The sequence below is a fragment of the Capricornis sumatraensis genome, chromosome 2 (assembly GCF_032405125.1).
Source record: "Capricornis sumatraensis isolate serow.1 chromosome 2, serow.2, whole genome shotgun sequence".
Lineage (NCBI taxonomy): Eukaryota > Metazoa > Chordata > Mammalia > Artiodactyla > Bovidae > Capricornis > Capricornis sumatraensis.
Window position 1 is genome coordinate 76,677,149 of NC_091070.1, and position 19,727 is coordinate 76,696,875.

General features: G+C 41.6%; 1 protein-coding gene across 5 annotated transcripts in view; it reads left to right on the forward strand.

Moving 5' to 3' along the window:
• Nucleotides 1-246: 246 nt before the first annotated feature.
• RPGRIP1 (RPGR interacting protein 1) overlaps nt 247-19,727 on the forward strand; it is a 30,739-nt gene continuing 11,258 nt past the window's right edge. Inside the window, exons 1-10 of one of the 5 annotated variants that reach the window (XM_068964167.1) lie at nt 247-484; nt 1,639-1,799; nt 2,262-2,405; nt 2,864-3,014; nt 5,008-5,460; nt 5,606-5,757; nt 6,212-6,554; nt 7,758-7,939; nt 8,477-8,680; nt 9,205-9,343. In XM_068964167.1, coding sequence (XP_068820268.1) covers nt 247-484; nt 1,639-1,799; nt 2,262-2,405; nt 2,864-3,014; nt 5,008-5,460; nt 5,606-5,757; nt 6,212-6,554; nt 7,758-7,939; nt 8,477-8,680; nt 9,205-9,343 — 2,167 coding nt within the window. Of the gene's footprint in view, nt 485-1,638; nt 1,800-2,261; nt 2,406-2,863; nt 3,015-5,007; nt 5,461-5,605; nt 5,758-6,211; nt 6,555-7,757; nt 7,940-8,476; nt 8,681-9,204; nt 9,344-9,398; nt 9,402-19,727 lie in introns of those variants that run through there. The other 4 variants (XM_068964168.1, XM_068964171.1, XM_068964170.1 and 1 more) reach the window with 4 other exon arrangements.

Below are 19,727 nucleotides of genomic sequence, written 5' to 3' on the forward strand. Positions count from 1 at the left end.
AGGCCTGAGAATGTCTTGGTACATAGTTCCCTGCCTAAAGCAAGCCTTCATGCTGGAGAAGTTCCCTGGGAAACAGATAAGACTTGGGTTGTTTGCTCAGGGGGTTATTTGAGACTTAAACAGAAGTGATACTAAGCAACTCAGTAGGACCCAGAAGTTCCAAGGCAGTTGGTAAATGACAGTTACAGAGAAAGCAGGAGCAGAAAAAAACATGTTGGGAAATGAATGATGAACTAGGCCCAGGAGATGCTGAAACTGTGTAATAAAGACGTCCTGTCACCCAACTTTGAGTGTCCATCTGACAACTCTCCTCTCCCTCCTTACTTGCTGCCCGTTTTCAGCATGCTGGATAGCAGCAATCAGCCTCAGTGGAGCCATGAGCTTGGAGAACAGCTACAGCAGAAAGTCTCTCAGTTGCAGGATCAACTGGATGTTGAGATGAAGGAGAAGAGAGAAATCTTACTTCAGCTTTCACAAGAGAAAGGTAGGTCTCTCTCAAATGAGGCATTCTCTACATCTGGTAGGGGAGAAAGGAGCTTGGGCCAGCATTTCTCCAACCCCATCTCTTGATCTTATTTGTGTTTGGGGTGGGTTACTGGATAATTAGACTAAGAACATTGGCAGTCAGATCAGATTCACAATCAAGGAAGCATGACACCTCCCTCACACGTATACTTTTCCCTACATGGTGACTTTCCATGTGAGAGAACGCCATTTCTTAATTTGTAATGTTTTAAACTATTTATTGAAAGTATTGAAAATGAATTTTTCTGCCTTCTCATCAGTCATTTTAGGATGGTTGGAAAGTATTTTGTTTTCTTTTTTAGCATCTGATACCTGAAATTGAGAAGCAGATTATTGATCTTCATTACCACTGGCATTTCCCCCTGTCTTAATTCTTGTATCACAGTAGTTACTCTGAATATTTTTAAGTACTGTCAAAGAGACCTTTGTCTCCTCTCTTTTCGCTGGTCTGGACCTTGATATTTAGTCTTATCAAATTTATATTTCATCATATTCTAGTATATTCACATGACAGAGTGGAGGAAAAGAAATATGACATCAAGAAAAACAGAGGCAGGAACCATAAAAGAATAAAGCTTAGGAGTACTTGCTAAGAATCCTTGTAGTATGTATGAAGTATGAGTGAGGTCTTGTGGGTAATCTAATGTAACTTCTCTAATGCCTGATAGTGAAATAATCAATTTAAATGGTGATCACCTTCCTTCTCTGAAACACACATAGAAATGTCCAAATGCCCAGAGTGGGTGTGGAGGTGGGTGTCACAGGGAGCCAATAGCTTAGAAGTCAGACCAAGCTGGGGAAGCATTGAGGAGATACTGTCAAAAATTTTGGACTACCTAGTCAGTCAAGTGGCTCTGATTTTTGCTGTGGTGGTGTTAGTACCCCATTCCGTACTACAGCTCTGCTGATGTTTTCTGTTGTTTTTGGACTCCAAGTGTCAACTCAGGGTCAATAAGCTAGAATCGCTTTGTAGAAATCAGAGAAAATTACTTCTCTAAGGGCAAGTTTATAAAATGAATTAAACATTAGTGGGAAAGTGTAATTCACATTTGGGCCAACTTTAGAGTGGTTGTTGGTAACAGAGTTTCAGCTTTCTGTATTTTTTTTCCTCAGCTCAAAACAAAGATCTGGAGCTTGAGGTCACCAACTTGCTTCAGAAGCATAAACAGAAAGTAGAGGATCTCCAAAATATAAGCACATTTTCCCAATCTCCTGACAGGCAATCTGCACCAGCCACTCACCCAGCTCTATTTCAAGAGACCATTCAGATACAGGTAAGAGCATCTTTAATGCAAGTCTCTTCTACAGAGGGATACCTGGCAAATATCTGCTGAAAAGATGAAAGGACTAGAAAACTCACTGAATAACATTTTGTCCTGATTGAGGACACTGTTTGGAAGGGTATGAGAAGGTTGAGAGTAGAGACACCCTCATGAACTGCGCAGACTTTTCCCACACTGTACAGCTCATAAGCTTTAGAATCTTTTCCAGATGAGGACTTGGATTGACCTACTGAAGAGCAAACATCCATTGGAGGTTGTATAACTTACTCACTGCTTCTGCTGAACATGAGTAACTAGGGCAGAGAGCCTTGTGAAGTAACACAGGTTCTCTTCTACATTTTCAAATAGATTCTGCTGCTGGTACTTTATGATTACCAGCAGCTACTTTAGACAGTAGTTATTACTATACTACCATATTTATACTCTGTTTTACCAATGCTTTTTCCTCCATAGCCCTGTGAACCAAAAAACCAGGAAGAAAAAAAACTGTCCCAGATGTTAAGTGAGTTGCAAGTATCGCATGCAGAGACCACATTGGAACTAGAAAAGACCAGAGACATGCTTATTCTGCAGCGCAAAATCAACGTGTGTTATCAGGTGCAAGGAAAGATGGTACAGGAAGGGGATAGATAAACGGGCACACAGGAACCACATACAAAACTGGGAATGAAGCAAGACCCAAGTTTCCAGGGCTGTTGCAAGGTGATAGGCTGTCCTGTGCAAACACAAATGTGCTGTCTTTTGCACTTGAGGGCTCACACATGCCCATGGCACCCTGGCAATAGAAGCCAAAGGGGCCAGCTAATGAAAATGGCAAGTGGGAAGCTTCTGGGTTTAAATTTTGCCAGTCCCAGGAAAAATACTACCTCTTGGCACTAACAGCACAACTGGTCCTGGAGGAGTCTGTAAGGAATCCAAGCCTTTTTCTAGTGGATGAATCTGCCCTGCTAAGGAGGTAGTGGAGTCTCCTTTACCCACGAAGTACCACCTTTTTATCTGGGCCCTTCGGTTCTGGGCCACTGAGATAGCGAAGTTCAGACATTATTTCGTTTCAGGAGGAACTGGAAGCAATGATGACAAAAGCCGATAATGAAAATAAAGATCACGAAGAAAAACTGGAGAGGTTGAACCAACTCCTAGACCTCAAGAACAAGCGTATCAATCAGCTGGAAGGTATTTTAAGGAGCCATGGCCTTCCAGTATCTGGCAAGTCTTAGTAGTTTGTTCATTTCGTCTTAGGGTCTGTCGCACAGCTAAATGCCTTTGCTGCCCTCTGCACCTGTCGAGAGGGCCCCCTCTGTGTCTCGGTATATGACTTAGCCTTCCTGTTCTTTATCCTATCATCTTTGTTATTTTAATACATGGCCAGCAGCTTCTTTTCCTGCATCACATCAGGGTATTTTCTCTGATTTCTCTGGAGACTTTCTACAGGGCCCAGACATTGCAGAATCTACTCTGAAAATCAGTGTATCACTGTTGGTCCTAAGGTGAGTGAGGGCCTTCTCTCAAGATTGTTTCTTGAAGCCAGGCCTAGATCACAGTGTTTGTGAGATAATAGAGCTTCACCACTCCTCTCTCATCATCTCTATGATTTCTCTCGGAAAGTTCCTGAATTCTTTGTTGCAGTTTGTGGATGTCTACAAAGCAGTGTAGGTGGCTGGACACTTATGCAAATTTTATAATGTGATCCTTTCTATGTTTAGTTCAGTATACTGGGGACCAGGATCTGGTCTCCAGCCTTACATGGTGAGAAAATTGGCTTTGTTATTACACTCAGTGGTGAGATACCTGACTCACATTAACCAAATGCACTAAAGACTGAGATTTATGCTAATTTGTTATTCTAGGATAGTGGCTCTTTCACTGCTGCCTTGAGAATATGCTCAGGGCAACTTTTTTCTGGAAAAGCAGAATCAATAAGGATACTGAGTGAGCATGAAACTAGAGTAAAGGGAGGTGGGTCATCCAGCATGACTTATGCATACCAGGGTAAGTCTGTTAAAAGGTCCCTGCCAAGTAACAAAGGAAATCCTTTGTATTGAAATTCTCCTGTCTTTCAGATTCAGGATCTTTCTCCCAGGATAGTACAGTGTAATACCCTTACCTACTTCTGAAGATTCATTCGCTTTAACTTATACTTCCTCCATTACTGATAAGGCTAAAGAGTTTTTCTTTGTTTACCAGTTGTTTGTATTACTTGTTTTGAGACTTGCCTGTCTTGCCTGTCCCTGCCCTTAACCCTTTTCTTAATAGTGTATTATTAATTTTTAGAAGCTCTTTATATGCTAGAATTATTGACTTTGTATCATGTAATGCAAACTTTTAATGTTTTCTTTAGTTCTATTAATCTTATCAATTAAGAAACTGCTCATCAGTGCCTGTATCCCACTTCTGGGCAGGAAGACATTCTGATGTACCCCAAATATCTTTATTCTACTACTTTAACTCTTAAAATAGGACCCTTGTCATCAACACACTGTGACAACTCAGATACTCCAATTTGAAGCAGACTATATATCACCTCAGGTTGGTTGGATATGGGCGGTAATGCACAGATTTCGTGGACTGTCTCACCTATCTTTATTTTATATCCTATTGCCAATATTTTAAACCTCTTTCCAGTAAGTGCCCTCCCTGATTTTTACTCTATTACTCTTTGATTTAAAGTGGATTTTTTGGCCTTCTTACAATAAAACCAAATTCTTAACAGAATGAAGAGTCTTGTGATTGATCTGACTGGAAAAGAGGAATCATATCTTAATGGAGCCCCGTGTAATGTAATAGACACTGACTGTAACTTGCTATTCTCTCCAGGGCCAATATCCCAAACTTTTGAAAATATCTACATTTTGTGTTTCTGTGCTTCTGTAATGAAATTATCAGTTAATTCATAGGATCCTGCTGTAAGCAAAAACAGTGTCATCCATGGATGAAACTGTGCCTCTAGTGTTAGCAGTATAACCTCCTGAGGTTAGCATTTACTTTCCAATTTAGTTAAGATAGGCATTGGATTATTTGGCCATCAGAATCCAAAGCACCAGGTTGTCATTCTGTTGCTTTTCTTTTAAAATCACATGGTTTCCTGAAATAGTCGCAATCTGGACTTCCACCATGGTTTTTATTCTCTTTCTACCTTCCTTTACCTTAAGGAAGAAACTTCCTACCTTTTAATGGATAGGCAGTTTTCTTTCCCCTCTAGAACAGCTTAAAGACGTGGCTTATGGCACCCGACAGTTGCCATTATGTCTGAAACCACTGCCAGCCTATGAAGATGAGGATAAAGTGGACATTTCTCCACGGCATCAGAGTGAGAACCTTTTTGAACTGCACATCCATCAGGCCTTTCTGACCTCTGCTGCCCTGGCTCAGGCTGGAGACACTCAACCTATCACTTTCTGCACCTATTCCTTCTATGACTTTGAAACCCACTGTACCCCACTAGTTGTGGGGCCACAACCTCTCTATGACTTCACCTCCCAGTACGTGGTAGAGACAGACTCCCTCTTCTTGCACTACCTTCAAGGGGCTTCAGCCCAGATTGATCTACACCAGGCAATAGCCAGTGAGCACCACACCCTTGCAGCTGGATGGATTTGCTTTGACAGGGTTCTAGAGACTGCAGAGAGAGTCCACGGCTCTGCCACACTTACTGGTAAGTGCTGTCAACCTCCCGCAGTTGCCAGGATTAATGTGGCATTTCCCACAGTGCTGGTGGTTTCCTATTTTCTTCTCCCTTTATTCTTGATCCTTGCCACACCATCTGTGCCTCTATGCCTTTCATACTTTCTGCTACCCAGGAACTGGTGGAGAAGTCTTTGGGGTGCTAGAGTACTGGATGAGGCTGCGCTTCCCCATAAGATCCAGTCTACAAGCATACAATAAGCGAAAGAAAGCCCAGGCATACTTGGCAGCCAATGTGCTTGGAGCCTGGGAGGCCCAGAAGGATGAGGTGAGAAAAAGCATGAACCCATGCATCTCAGAGGACACTCAGTCAAACAGCTCTTGAGAACAGCTCAGTCTTCCACTGTCAATAAGTACTTGTTGAATGTGAATGAAAGACAAAAACTGTCACACCACAACTAGTCTAGATCCTTCCCTCGGTCAAGCTTGAGTTTGAAATGAAATCATGCCCTTGAAGCTAGCTACATCTCCTTTCTATAAACAAAGTGGCTTCTCTGTTCCACTGTCTAAGATGAGGCCTGAGAGCCAGCATCTCCCCGAGAGTTATCTGCCAGAGCCAGTTTGAAGGCAGGTGAAAGTCATTGACTAGGCATCTCTGTTTCCCAGTCAAGATTCAGCAGTTCCTTAGGTCATAGCTTTTCCTCATCAAGGGCTCTGGGCTTCACCTGCAATGAGTCTCTCAGCCTGCCCTTTTCCTCAATCCAAGACCAACATCTTTTCAGTCCAGATCGGGGACATGGAAGAATCAGAATGAGCTGCGGGTGGAAATCATCCGATGCTGTGGCCTCCGGAGCCGATTGCTGGGAGCCCAACCCAGTCCTTACGTCATGTATCGCTTCTTTACCTTTTCTGACCACGACACCACCATCATTCCGGCCAGTAACAATCCCTACTTCAGAGACCTGGCTCGATTCCCAGTGCTTGTGACTTCTGACCTGGATCAGTATCTGAGGCGGGAGGCCCTCTCTGTGTACGTTTTTGATGATGAAGACTCAGAGCCTGGCTCGTACCTTGGCCGAGTCCAAGTGCCCTTGCTTCCTCTTGCACAAAACAAATCCATTCAAGGTAGGAGTTCAAGGTTATTACATCTTTATGCTCTGCCCAGTGTCCTCTCCCTGTCCTAATTCTACTCTTCTTGCTTGGAATAGTCTCTTAGAACTCGCTGAAAGGATTTGAGAATACTGTGAAGAGCAGCAGAGAAGACTTAGAGCCTCACTAATCATATGGAAACACTGGCTTCTGCTGCTGCTCTTCAGCAACAGAAGGAAATCCCCGAGTGGGTAGACCCACCACTCTGCAGTCCATACCTCTGTGTCTGAACCAACATTTTCCATCTCTGTAGTGCTTTCCAGTATTCGTTTTTACTTAAGGTCTATTATTTCTTGGCACATGGCTAGATATCAGATTTTAAGTTGTGTCTGTAACATTTCATCATAATTCTCTTGCTTCTTTTAAACATTAAATCCAAATGAGTCTTCCATGCCACGCCATGACAAATTTCTTGGATTCTCCTCCAACCCCAGTATGAAGCTGAACTTCATGCTACCTTATCCTACATTCATACCCAGGGTTGTACAGGTTGTACAAGAAGGGTCAACTCTCTAGGAAGTGTGGATGGTTACAGTCAGTATTGACCATATTAAAAAAGCTTTGTTCCAGGAAGTATGTGAGGCCTCCCTTCTCCCAATATCACGAGTGCTTAAAAAAAAAAATAAGAAAAGAAGCTGACTCTTCTGCTCACAACTCATCCTTTGCCAAAGAGAGGCAATGTGAGCCATCTGTTAAATTAATCAGTGTTACAAAGCAGAAGCCTGACATTCAGAAAAAAGCCATTTTGCTTAAGTCTTCTTGGTTTTTGTTATTTCAGAAATAGGGGCCACGGGTGTAGATAATGGTTTTCTTAGTATGCCTAAGGTGTAGAAACTGTTTGGTAATAGTAGAATGTGCTCTTGTTTACTGACTGGGTGACTGATGACAAGCAAGCTATATCTCTCCATGCATCTTTGACTATCCCTTCTTGAACCTGGAGATACCAATATTCCCCAATAAATATTTTGAGTAGCAGAAGTAAATATTCTGAATGATTATGGATATTCACTGATATTTTATTTTGTTTCCGAGTGTATTGTCATCATGGTTATTTGACTGATGTTAATTACAAACAAAATGTGAAATTTAAACTGGGGAAGTCATAGGTAAGGTTGTGATAAATGCTCATGTGCCTACTTTCTTGTGATCAGATTTTATTAATATCTGTGCATCTCTCAGGTGATTTTAACCTCACTGACCCTGTGGGGGAACCCAATGGATCTGTTCAGGTGCAACTGGATTGGGGGTCTTGCTACCTCCCGCCGGAGAGCTTTCCAAAGCCAGAAGCTCAGAGTGAGGAGGACACCAGGGATGGTTTAGAGACGTCAATAGAAGAGGAAGAAGCTTCCTTTCCTCCCCAGGTAGCAGATCTCCCCCAATCCTGTGGGGAAGATTTGATTTGAGGAAGACAGTATTACAACTGGGGTAAAAGAAATTCCTTCTGTGAATGCCATGCGTGCATGCTAAGTCACTTCAGTTGTATCTGACTCTGCAACCCCTGGACTGTAGCCCTCCAGGCTCCTCTGACCATGGCATTCTCCAGGCAACCATACTGAAGTGGGTTGCTGTGCCCTCCTCCAGGGAATCTTCCTGACCCAGGGATTGAATCGGTGGTTCTTATGGCTCCTGCATTGGCAGGCGGGTTCTTTACCACTAGCATCACCTGAGAAGCCCGTGAACGTCGTCATGTTCTGCAGATTTAATCTGCAGCATTCATAATGCCATAAGGCTATGGATAGAACAAAATGCTGGGTTTTATTGTAGGGAGGGAAGAGATGGCATATCTCCGCTCCATGGCAAGAGATAAAGGAAGTCTAATGCTGGCTCACAAATCTCTTTCTTGATTATCATGGCTGTTAAACTCATCTTGTAAATCTGTCTCTGATCCTTCTATTTAGGACCAGATGGTATCTATTGATATTCCCACTGAAGCTGAGCAGTATCAAGCTAAAAGAAAACCTCTTCAGGTGGGAGAAAGAAAGGCAAGGGAACACCAGGTTGCAGGCTACTCAAGAAGAAAACATGGCAGAAAAACAGGCCTCCAAGGAAAGAACAGAATGGAGTATCTTAGTCAGAACCTCTTAAATGGAAGTACACTACAGGTAAGGCCTTAGAAACCCCGAAGAATGAAAGTATGGGTCGCAGTGTCCCCAGGTATATTATTCTCAGTGGTAGAAGCAGAAGCAGGCACACAAGATAAATGATAATCACGGCTTTTTGTGGTGAGTGTGTATTTCCACAAACATAAGTAGTTTAATAAATCTCTGGAGTGTTCAGTTCTTTTCAATGTAATTTAATTTAACAGATTATACACTCTGTAATTTATGCTTAGAGATATAGTACCACAGTCCTAACTAGGTCACTTCAACTGTAAATCAAAATAAATTTAAAAACAAGTATTTATTGAACACCTATGTGTTTGATACTACCTCTTCTTCATAGGAAACTGAATTAAAGTTACTATGTGGTCTGAAATATATATACATGCACATATATGAGGTTATAAATATATATCATGTGACTGAGTATATGTATTTATATTGTATTATATTAATTATGCAATATTAGACATTAAATTATTATAATTATACAGTATACTTATTTACAATTATAATTGTATCTGAAGCAGGTGAAGTACGTTGAATGGAAATTCTCAGGGCTTAAGATCTCCACAGATCATGTTTTAAAAAATCAGCAAAAGGAAGAGGAAATGACATCATCCTATTCAGCACAGATACTAAACGAAACCCCACATCCTGTGAATGGTATTGTCTTTTTAAAATATGATTTTCCTTTGTTATCACTGGATTATTTATAAAGCTGGTTATTTACTTTCTTCTTTCATCTTCATTGTTAAACTTTTCATGATCAATTGTATTGGAGACCCTAGGCTCAGTTTTATGTTACAGATGTGCTGGTTAGGCCAACCAAGCTGTCATTCTCAAAGAAAGTAGCAGTCTATGTATTTAAAGCTAGCTAGCCAGTTTAACATGAGAAATGCTGGGCTGGAAGAAGCACAAGCTGGAATCAAGATTGCTGGGAGAAATATCAATAAACTCAGATATGCAGATAACATATGGCAGAAAGTGAAGAGGAACTAAAAAGCCTCTTCATGAAAGTGGAAGAGGAGAGTGAAAAAGTTGGCTTAAAGCTCCACATTCAAAAAACTAAGATCATGGTAACTGGTCCCATCACTTCATGGGAAATAGATGAGGAAACAGTGGAAACAGTGTCAGACTTTATTTTTTGGGCTCCAAAATCACTGCAGATGGTGATTGCAGCCATGAAATTAAAAGACACTTACTCCTTGGAAGGAAAGTTATGACCAACCTAGATACCATATTAAAAAGCAGAGACAGTACTTTGCCAACAAAGGTCTGTCTAGTCAAGGCTATGGTTTTTCCAGTAGTCGTGTATGGATGTGAGAGTTGGACTGTGAAGAAAGCTGAGCGCCAAAGAATTGATGCTTTTGAACTGTGGTGGTGGAGAAGACTCTTGAGAGTCCCTTGGACTGCAAGGAGATCCAACCAGTCCATTCTAAAGGAGATCAGTCCTGGGTGTTCTTTGGAAGGACTGATGCTAAAGCTGAAACTCCAATACTTTGGCCACCTCATGCGAAGAGCTGACTCATTGGAAAAGACTCTGATGCTGGAAGGAATTGGGGGCAGGAGGAGAAGGGGATGACAGAGGATGAGATGGTTGGATGGCATCACCGACTCAATGGACATGAGTCTGAGTGAACTCTGGGAGTTGGTGATGGAAGAGAGGGCTGGTGTGCTGCAGTTCATGGGATTGCAAAGAGTCGGACATGACTGAGCAACTGAACTGAACTGAGCCAGTTTAACTGGCTTCCCAGGTGGCTCAGTGACAAAGAATCCACCTGCCAAGTAGGAGACATGGGTTCACTCCCTGGAGAAGGAAATGGTAACCCTCTCCAGTTTGCTTGCCTGGGAAATCCCATCGACTACAGTCCACAAAAGAGTTGGACATAACTTAGAGACTAAACAACAGCAAGCCAGTTTAGCTAACTAGCAAGTATAAAATGTTAACTCACTCTAGTTTTGTAAATTATGGTTACAAAGAAATAGAAGAAGGGTGGCCGGTTCATCTGTGATTTAAATCCAAATTTCTTTTAAAATGAAGCAAGGCTTTTGGGTTACATAGAAAAGAAGGTTATGATTTCATGTTATAATCATGCAAACTAGGTAATTCAGACCAACTTTCCCATTGATGACACCTGAAAAGTCAAAGTTAATATATATTTTTGGACTTCCCTATTGGCCCAGTGATTAGGAACCTGCCTGCCAGTGCAAGGGACATGGGTAAGATCCCTGTTTCGGGAAGATTCCACGTGCTACGGGGCAACTAAGCCCATGCATCACAACTACTGAAGCCCGAGTACCCTAGAGCCCTTGCTCTGAACCAAGACAAGCCACCACACTGAGAAGCCCACACTCTCACAACTAGAGAATAGCCCCGACTCACCACAGCTAGAGAAGGCCCACATGCAGCAAGAAAGATCCAGCAGCCGCCAGAAATAATAAATATAAATTTTTTAAAAACATAAAAAGTTGAAGTTAATATATATATATATTTTAGTTTTAATGTTTCTTAAAAGCAGTAAAAGGCCAATAATTAGGGAGAGAGGAATCACTTAGCCTTGATCAAGGAGATGATTGGAGCTCAGAGAGGTGAGCTGGAGTTAATACTCCAGCCCTGGGACATTACTGGTCTGGAGGAAGCAGTGGAGAGATGGGACTGTGCTTTTGGTGGACTTTTGGGGTTGTTAAACAGGATACAGTCTGAATCTTGTTTCTGTCCAGCATAGGCAAGTGTCTCCTCAGACCAGAATTCCCCACTCTGGTCTTGCACCCTGATGGCGGCACTTTCCGAGTCTCTTATCCTCTGAGAGGCAGAACTGTGCTTTGGGCACTTTTAGGCTAGAGAGGCAAGAGCTGACCTGAAGGCCACCAGGCACTGGAGTTATCAGACACTACCTGCATAACAACTGTGCTTACTACCTTCATGAAGATGAATGCTGGACTTTAAAATGTTAGTAAGGAACTAGGACTGTGAAAATTGATATTTTAAGCTTTTTAACAGTTTTAAAATAATTTCAAACTAATATAAGAGCTACATGAATAAGACGAAAAAGTTCACATAAATCCCTTCATGCAAATTCACCAACTTTTAACCCTTCTTCACATTTTGCTTTATCAATTTTTTCTTGGAGCAATTGAGAATAATCCGCAAACATCATGTCCCTTTACTGCTATATATTTCAGCTAGAAAAAGGATATTCTATAACCACAGTACAGTGATAAAGTTTGCAAGCTTGACATGGGTGCATTATTACCCAATATCCAGTCCACTTGTCAGTTGTCTCAATAATGTCCATTATAGCAGGCTGCCTCCTGCCGCCCCCCCTTTAATCTGGGATCTTACATTGTATTCAGTGATGTCTCCTTAGTCTCCTTTAATCTGGAACAACCTCTTTCCTTTGTCTTTCATGATACTGACATTTTTGAAGGATATAGGTGAGCTGTTCTGTGGAGCATGCCTTAATTTGGATTTGTCTGAAGTTCCTTTGTTAGATTCAGGTTATGAATTTTTTTTTACAGGAATACCACAGAAGTGATATTCTGTGCTTTTCACTGCATCACGTTAGAAGGTCTGTGATGTCAGTTTGTGCCATTATTGGTGATGTTAACTTTGATCACTTGGCTAAGAAAGCATTTTTTCACATATTTTCATCATAAAATTATCATTTCCCCCTTGGTAGTTAGTAAGTAATCCATGAGAAGGTATTTTGAGTCCATATAAATATTCTTCATCAGATTTCACCTAATAATTTTGGCATTCATTTATGTGGATTTTTTTGCCTGAATCAAATTACAAGATGTTTGCAAAATATCTTGCAAATTTGAAAACCAATACAAATGATAGAACTGCTAAATACACAAATTTATGAGGAAAAGAGATGGGTTGAAAGCAGATTAGACAGAATTAAAATGAGAATTGGTGAAAATATCCAGAATAAAACGAGAGACGACAAGATGGAAAATACTACAGAGAAGAAGAGAGAGAAAATGAGGTCTGAGCTGTACTTGGGTCTCCCTGGGAGCTCAGTGACACAGAATTCACCTACAAAGGAGACGCAGATTAAATCCCTGGGTGGGGAAGATCCCCTGGAGGAGAGCACGGCAACCCACTCCAGTATTCTCGCCTGGCGAATCCCTGAAAGAAGAGCCTGGCAGGCTAAATCCATAGGGTCACAAAGAGTCAGACATGACTGAAGTGACTGAGCATGCGTGCATGCAAGCTATCCTTAAATGGAAAAGAGAAAGAAGGGGGAACAAAGGCAATAAAGTGGTGATGACTTGGAATTTTCCAGAATTCATAAAAGGTATTAATAATATTCAATGAAATGAAACTCAAGCAGGATAAGTAAAAATCAAAATCTAGACCTATCAGAGTAAGATTGTGGAAAATAAAATCAAAGAGAAAATACCAAAAGTATCCATTTAAAAGAAAAACAGCCATGGGTGCACTGTTGGTAAGAAGGACAATGACATCAAGAACGACAACCATAGTCCCACTTCTTATATTTCTCATAATATTTGCCTTTATATTTAGGTGCTCCTATTTGTATTTAGGTGCATACAATGAAAGGAAAGTGAGGTCTCTCAGTCGTGTCCAACTCTTTGCAACCCCGTGGACTGTAGCCTACCAGGCTCCTCTGTCCATGGGATTTTCCAGGCAAGAGTTCTGGAGTGGGTTGCCATTTCCTTCTCCAGGGGATCTTCCCGACCCAGGGATTGAACCCAGGTCTACCGCATTGCAGACAGACACTTTACCATCTGAGCCACATAGCATTACAATTGTTATATCTTCTTGGATTGATCACTTAATCATTATGTAGCTAATCTTTGTCTCTTGTAACAGTCCTTATTTTAAAATTTATTTTGTCTGATGTGAGTATTGCTACTCCAGCTTTCTTTTCTTTGTTTGTTTTAATATATATTTATTTGGCTGCAGTGGATCTCAGTTGTAGCATGCGAACTCTTACTTTCAACATAGGATCTAGGTCTCTGACTAGATTGAACTCAGGCCTCTTCATTGGGAGCACAGAGTCTTAACCACTGGACCACCAGGGAAGTCCCAACTCCAGCTTTTGTTTGATTTCCATTTCCGTGGAACACCTTTTTCCATTCCGATGGAAAGATATTGGAATGGAAAGACACATTCCATTCCAATCTGTATGTGTTGGAGCCTTTAATCTATTTACTTGTTAAGTATTTGATTTGTAGTTATTGCTATTTTGTTCATTATTTGGGGGTTGTTTTATAGCCTTTTCTTTTTTTGTTCTCTTCTTCTGTGAATTAATATATTTAGTGTTATGTTTGGATTTCTTTTTCTTTCTTGTGCTTCTATCTATTATAGATTTTTGATTTGTGGTTACAATGAGGTTTTTGTATAGCAATATGTGTGTGTGTGTGTGATTGTTTTAAGTTGCTTATCTCTTAATTTCAAATGTATTTGTTCTCTCTTCCTCTTACAATTACTGTTTTTGATATCATATTTTACATCTAATTGTTTTATATATCCCTTAACTGCTTTATTGTTCAGTTGCTAAGTTGTGTCTGACTCTCTGCAACCCATGGACTGCAGCACACCAGGCTTCCCTGTCCTTCACTATCTCCTGGAGTTTGCTCAAACTCATGTCCATTGAGTTGGTGATGCCATCCAACCATCTCATCCTCTGTCACCCTCTTTTCCTCCTGTCCTCAATCTTTCTCAGCATCGAGGTCTTTTCCAGTGAATCTTGATTTCCTTTAGGATTGACTGGTTTGATCTCCTTGCTGGGCAAGGGGCTCTCAGGAATCTTCTCCAGCACCACAGTTCGAAAGCACCAATTCTTCGGTGCTCACCCTTCTTTATGGTCCAACTCTCACACCCATACCTGACTACTGGAAAAATCATAGCTTTGATTAGACAGACCTTTGTTGGCAAAGTGATGTCTCTGCTTTTTAATATGCTGTCTAGGTTTGTCATAGGTTTTCTTCCAAGGAGCAAGTGTCTTTTAATTTCATGGCTGCAGTCACCATCTGCAATGATTTTGGAGCCCAAGAAAATAAAATCTGCCTTTGTTTTTATTTTTTTGCCATCTATTTGCCATGAAGTGATAGGGCCGGATATCATGATCTTCATTTTTTGAATGTTGAGTTTTAAGCCAGCTTTTTCACTCTTCTCTTTTACCTTCATCAAGAGAGTCTTTGCTTCCTTTTCGCTTTCTGCCATTAGGGTGGTATCATCTGTATATCTGAGGTTGTTGATATTTCTTGTGGCAATTTTGATTCCAGCTTGTGATTCACCCAGCCTGGCATTGCGCATGATGTACTCTGAATATGAGTTAAATAAGCAGGGTGACAGTATCAATCTTGACGTCTTCCTTTCCCAATTGTGGATCTGTATGATTTTACTACTTCTGTCTTTTAACCTTCCTACTAGTTTTGTGCATGGATGATTTCCTAACTTTACTGTGTATGTTTTCCTTTACTGATGGATGAGTTTTTCTTTTCATAATTTTCATGTTTCTAGTTGTGGTCTTTTCTTTTTCACTTAAATAAATTTCTTTTTATCTTTCTTGTAAAGCGGGTTTGGTGGCACTGAACTCTTTTAGGTTTTGCTTATCTATAAAGCTTTTGATCTTTCCATCAAATCTGAATGAGAGCCTTGCTGGATAAAACATTCTTGGTTATATGTTTTTCTCATTTCTCACTTTAAGTATATCATGTCACTCTCTTCTGGCCTGCAGAATTTCTGTTGAAAAGTCAACTGACAGCCTTATGGAGCTTTCTTTGTATGTTATTTGTTGCTTTTCCCTTGCTGTTTTTATATTCTATCTTAAATTTTTCTCATTTTATTTACTCTCTATCTTGATGTGTTTCTCTTTGGGTTCATCCTATGTAGAACTCTTTATGTTTCCTGGTGTTGGGTGACTATTTGCTTTTCCAAGCTAGGGAAATTTGCAGCTATTGTTATTTCAGATATGTTCTCTGCCCCTTTGTCAGGCTCTTCTTCTGAAAGTGAAAGTGAAAGTCCCTCAGTCGTGTCCGACTCTTTGCAGTCCCACGGACTATACAGTCCATAGAATACTCCAGACCAGAATACTAGAGTGGGTAGCCTTTCCCTTTTCCAGGGGATCTTCCCAACCCAGGGATTGAACCGGGGTCTCCCGCTCTTCTGCTGGGGCCCTTGTAAGGCAAATATTAGTGTGCTTGGTGTTGTCCCAGAGGTCTCTATAAATGTCCTTATTTCTTTTCAATGTTCTTTCTTGTTTCTGTTCAGTATCGGTGATTTCCACTACTGTAGCTCACTGATCCATTCCTAGGTATCGTTTAGTCTACTGTTTATCCTTCTAGTATATTTTTCTTTTTAGTCTTTGTAGTCTTCATCTCTGAGGGGTGGTTCTTTACCTGAATTCTCAGTCTACATTCATTCTCCTCCCAAGTTCTTTGATCATCTTTACAAAAGCACTACCTAGAATTTCTTTTCATGTAGATTGCTGATGTCCACTTCACTACTACTTCTGGGGTTTTATCTTGTTCCTTTGTCTGAAACATGTTCCGCTGTTGCCTCATTTTGCCCATGTTGCTGTATCTTGTAGGTTGGCTATTCCCTATTTCCTGACCTTGGAGAAATGGCCTTTTGCAGTAGACATTGTATGCATCCCAGCTCACACTCCCCTCTTGTCACTCAAGTTACATGCTCTAGGGGTTCCCCCTATGAGGGCTGCATGAGTCCTTCTGTTGTGGTGGGCTGACTATGTGGGCAGTCTGGTGAGTTTGTTTGGCTCCTGGTCCACCTGCTTGCCCAGCCCTGCCTTTTGTGGAGGCTGCTGGCACCAGTTGGCAAGACCGTCACAAGGCGGCTGATTGTGGAACCCCAGAAGTCTTCAGGGCTACTGCTGGGCATAATTAGGGTCCATAAGACTCTAGGGCTATAGCTTACTCACTGGTGGGTGAAGTCAGACTCTGGGGATAGTGCTGGCTTACGGGCAGGCAGAGCCAGGTCCTGGAGTCTTGTTGCAGGGCTTAGGTGTCCCAGAGCTGGTGTTAAATCACTGGTGGAGTGGGCCAGTTTCTGACACAGTTGTGTGTGGCATCCTGGGTGTCCCAAAGCTCGTGGGCATGTCTGGGGCCCAGTCAATCCCATGTCCCAGTTGGGCCTACTGGGTGATTGTGGTATGATGTCTGCCCCCTGCTGGGTAAGGCTGGTCCAGAAGCTAGAGCAGGCTCTCTGGAGGGGTGGGCCATGTCCAGAGTTGACTGTGGGCTCAGGGAGTCTTGAGTCAGCCTGTCTGCTAATGGGTGGGGCTGTCTCCCCACCCAGTTAGTTGCTTGGCCTGAGGCAGCCCAGCCTGGCACCTACAGGCCACTGGATCAGCGTAGCGCTGGGTCCTGAGGCTACTAAGTAGGGGGAGGATTCCACAGTGGTGCTTGCCAGCAGCAGTGTCTAGGTGGTAGAAGGAGCTCCCCAAAACGGCTGCTGTCAGTTTCCATGTCTCAGGGTAAGCTGCACTTGCCTACTGTCTCTCTAGGAGATTCTTCAAGATCAGCAGGTGGGATTCCTATCAAGCTCCTCTCAATTTATTGCTTCCTCCTTGAGTCTTCCAGCATATGAGATTTTGTGTGCACACTTTAAAGTGAAGTCTCTATTTCCCAGTCCCCTGGGATTCCTGAAAGTAAACTTGTCTGGCCTTCAAAGTCAGATGCTCTGGGGGCGCATCTTTCCAGTGCAGGTCCCCCAGGCTGAGGAACCCAAAGTGTGGCTCAGATCTCCCTCTCCTCTGGGAGAACCTCTGCAGTTGTAATTATTCCCCAGTTGGTGGGTCACCCACCAGAGGATATGGGACTTGACTATATCACAAGTCCACCCCCTACCCATCTTGTTGTGGTTCCTTCCTTATAGCTTTAATTGAATTTTCTTTCTAGAAGGTCCTGGTTTTTTCCCTGATAGTTGTTCTGCCAAAAGTTGTGATTTTGGTGTGTTTGTGAGAGGAGATGAGCTCAGGGTCTTTCTGTTTCACCATCTTGGTTTATCTCCCACAGTGGTTTTTTCAAAGATTCACACAGAAACTTCAGTACAGTAATCCCTATGTAATTCAGCCCCAGATTCAAGTGTTTTAGGCTTGATTTTTATTAGAAAAGCTTTGAGAAATGATTGCAAACATCCCTGGTTATACTGCAGCTCTGTAGCCCCAGGATCTAGGGTTTACACTGGGGTTAACTCAAGCCCTCGCACACAGAAGGTTCATCCTGTCATCCATGAGGACTTTCTTACCAAGAGCAATGTGTCGGCCTCTGATTGATGATCAAAGCAGAAGAGAGATCCTTGCAATAGGCTTTTTTAAGGTAAAAATTTTCCAGTGTCAGCCTCTGGAGGAAGCAATTTAGGTGTCTCAAAGTTACATACAGCAACTTGACACTTTCATCCAGAAGCTCATTTTCTGTGAGGTTCAAGAATGCCAGTGAGTGCTTGGTTTCAAAGGGAGGAGGAAAGATGAACTCATTGATGAATGGTGACAGAACAAGATACCACCATGAGACAGTACAGATTACATTTTGGGTGTCTCAAGGCCTCACACAATGGGGAAAGAACATCATTTTGGTCATTTCCTTTGAAGGCCAGATGTGTTGGCTTCTTATGCATTGCCACTTATAGCCACTTATAGCTGAGGAAATAACCTTGAGAATCACTTTCTGCACATGACAGGTAGAAGAGCCTAATTTCTCATAAAGAATCCTCACCAATAAAGTACTAAGAAATCTCTGATGTCCAGAAATACTAGATTCTTGTTTGAGCCAAACATGGAACAAAGATCCATCCAGACAGGAAGCAATTATTGATCATTCTTGGACTCTCAATATCTGATTTTGATACATTTTCATTCTCCAGAAATATCCCCTTTTGTAACTGTAGCAAACCTTTCTGAAAGGTGCTTGAGGCAGAACAATTTGAGTTCATGATATCCATTTTATTTTCAAATATTGGGATATCTCCGTATCATAGACCATTGCAGCCTTCACAAGCTGCTCTTCCTAGATTTGTAAAGATGGTGCAAAACCACCTTTATGTTCATCACTGGGGAAAAGGGTTTATTCTTTTCAGACTATGCTTTATATTTCAGTAAGTCCATTTGACCTCTAATTGACACTTGGCAGTCAAAAATTCTCTCTGGCCTCCTGAGTCTCTTTTCATTAGAGAGGCTGAATAAGTATGCTACTTGGGTCAGCTGGGAATTCTTTAGTCTTTTTTCCTCGAAAAGTAGCTTCTGCACATTCTCAGTGTCCTACCTGAGTCTATCCCTGTCTTCCTCCTTCTCACTCTCCAAAATGTTGGATATAATGACAAGAAACTGCCAGCTACTGAGGTGGATGAAGTAGCAGCAGCCCTCAGAGTCTGTGGCCCTCTGAAGGGTATCCCCATCCAGGAAAGGACAAAAGATCAGACTCTTTTGACCAAAACCTCCTGAGGGCTTCTCCTTCAGAGATGTTTGCATCCACATGACCTCACCGCTAGGGGAAACAGAGCCTTCATTAGAGCTTGGAGGTGTTGCCAGGCACCTGCATGAACTGGTTGCAAATAAAACACAAGAACAGCAATGTGGTAGTTTGGCAAGCCAGGGCTGGCTCTTTCCTCTTCCTCATCTCAGTTTCAGACAAGTGCAGACAGTCTGGCACTCCTGTTTAACATTGAGGTGGAGGTTTAAATTATTGTAATAAGGAAAAAATTATTGCAAAAAGGCAAGAAGAAGAAAAGTCGTATAGATGGGAAAGGAAGAAGTAGTGTTACTTTTATTTGCAATCAACATGATCCTCTATTTAGAAAATCATAAGAAACCAATAAAAATTTTTAAACAACTGAAACTAAGAGCAAGTGAACAAGGTTGCAATATATAAACCAATATTTCAAAATTAATTGTATTTCCATATTTTATAAATGAACAGTCTTAAATGAATAAAACAGTTAAACATTCACACTATCATCTAAACTTTAAAGAGGTTTAAGAATAAGTTTAATGAAAGAAAGGTAAGTCCTATATACTGAAATCTACAAAAGTTTTTAAGAGAAGTTAAGGAAAAT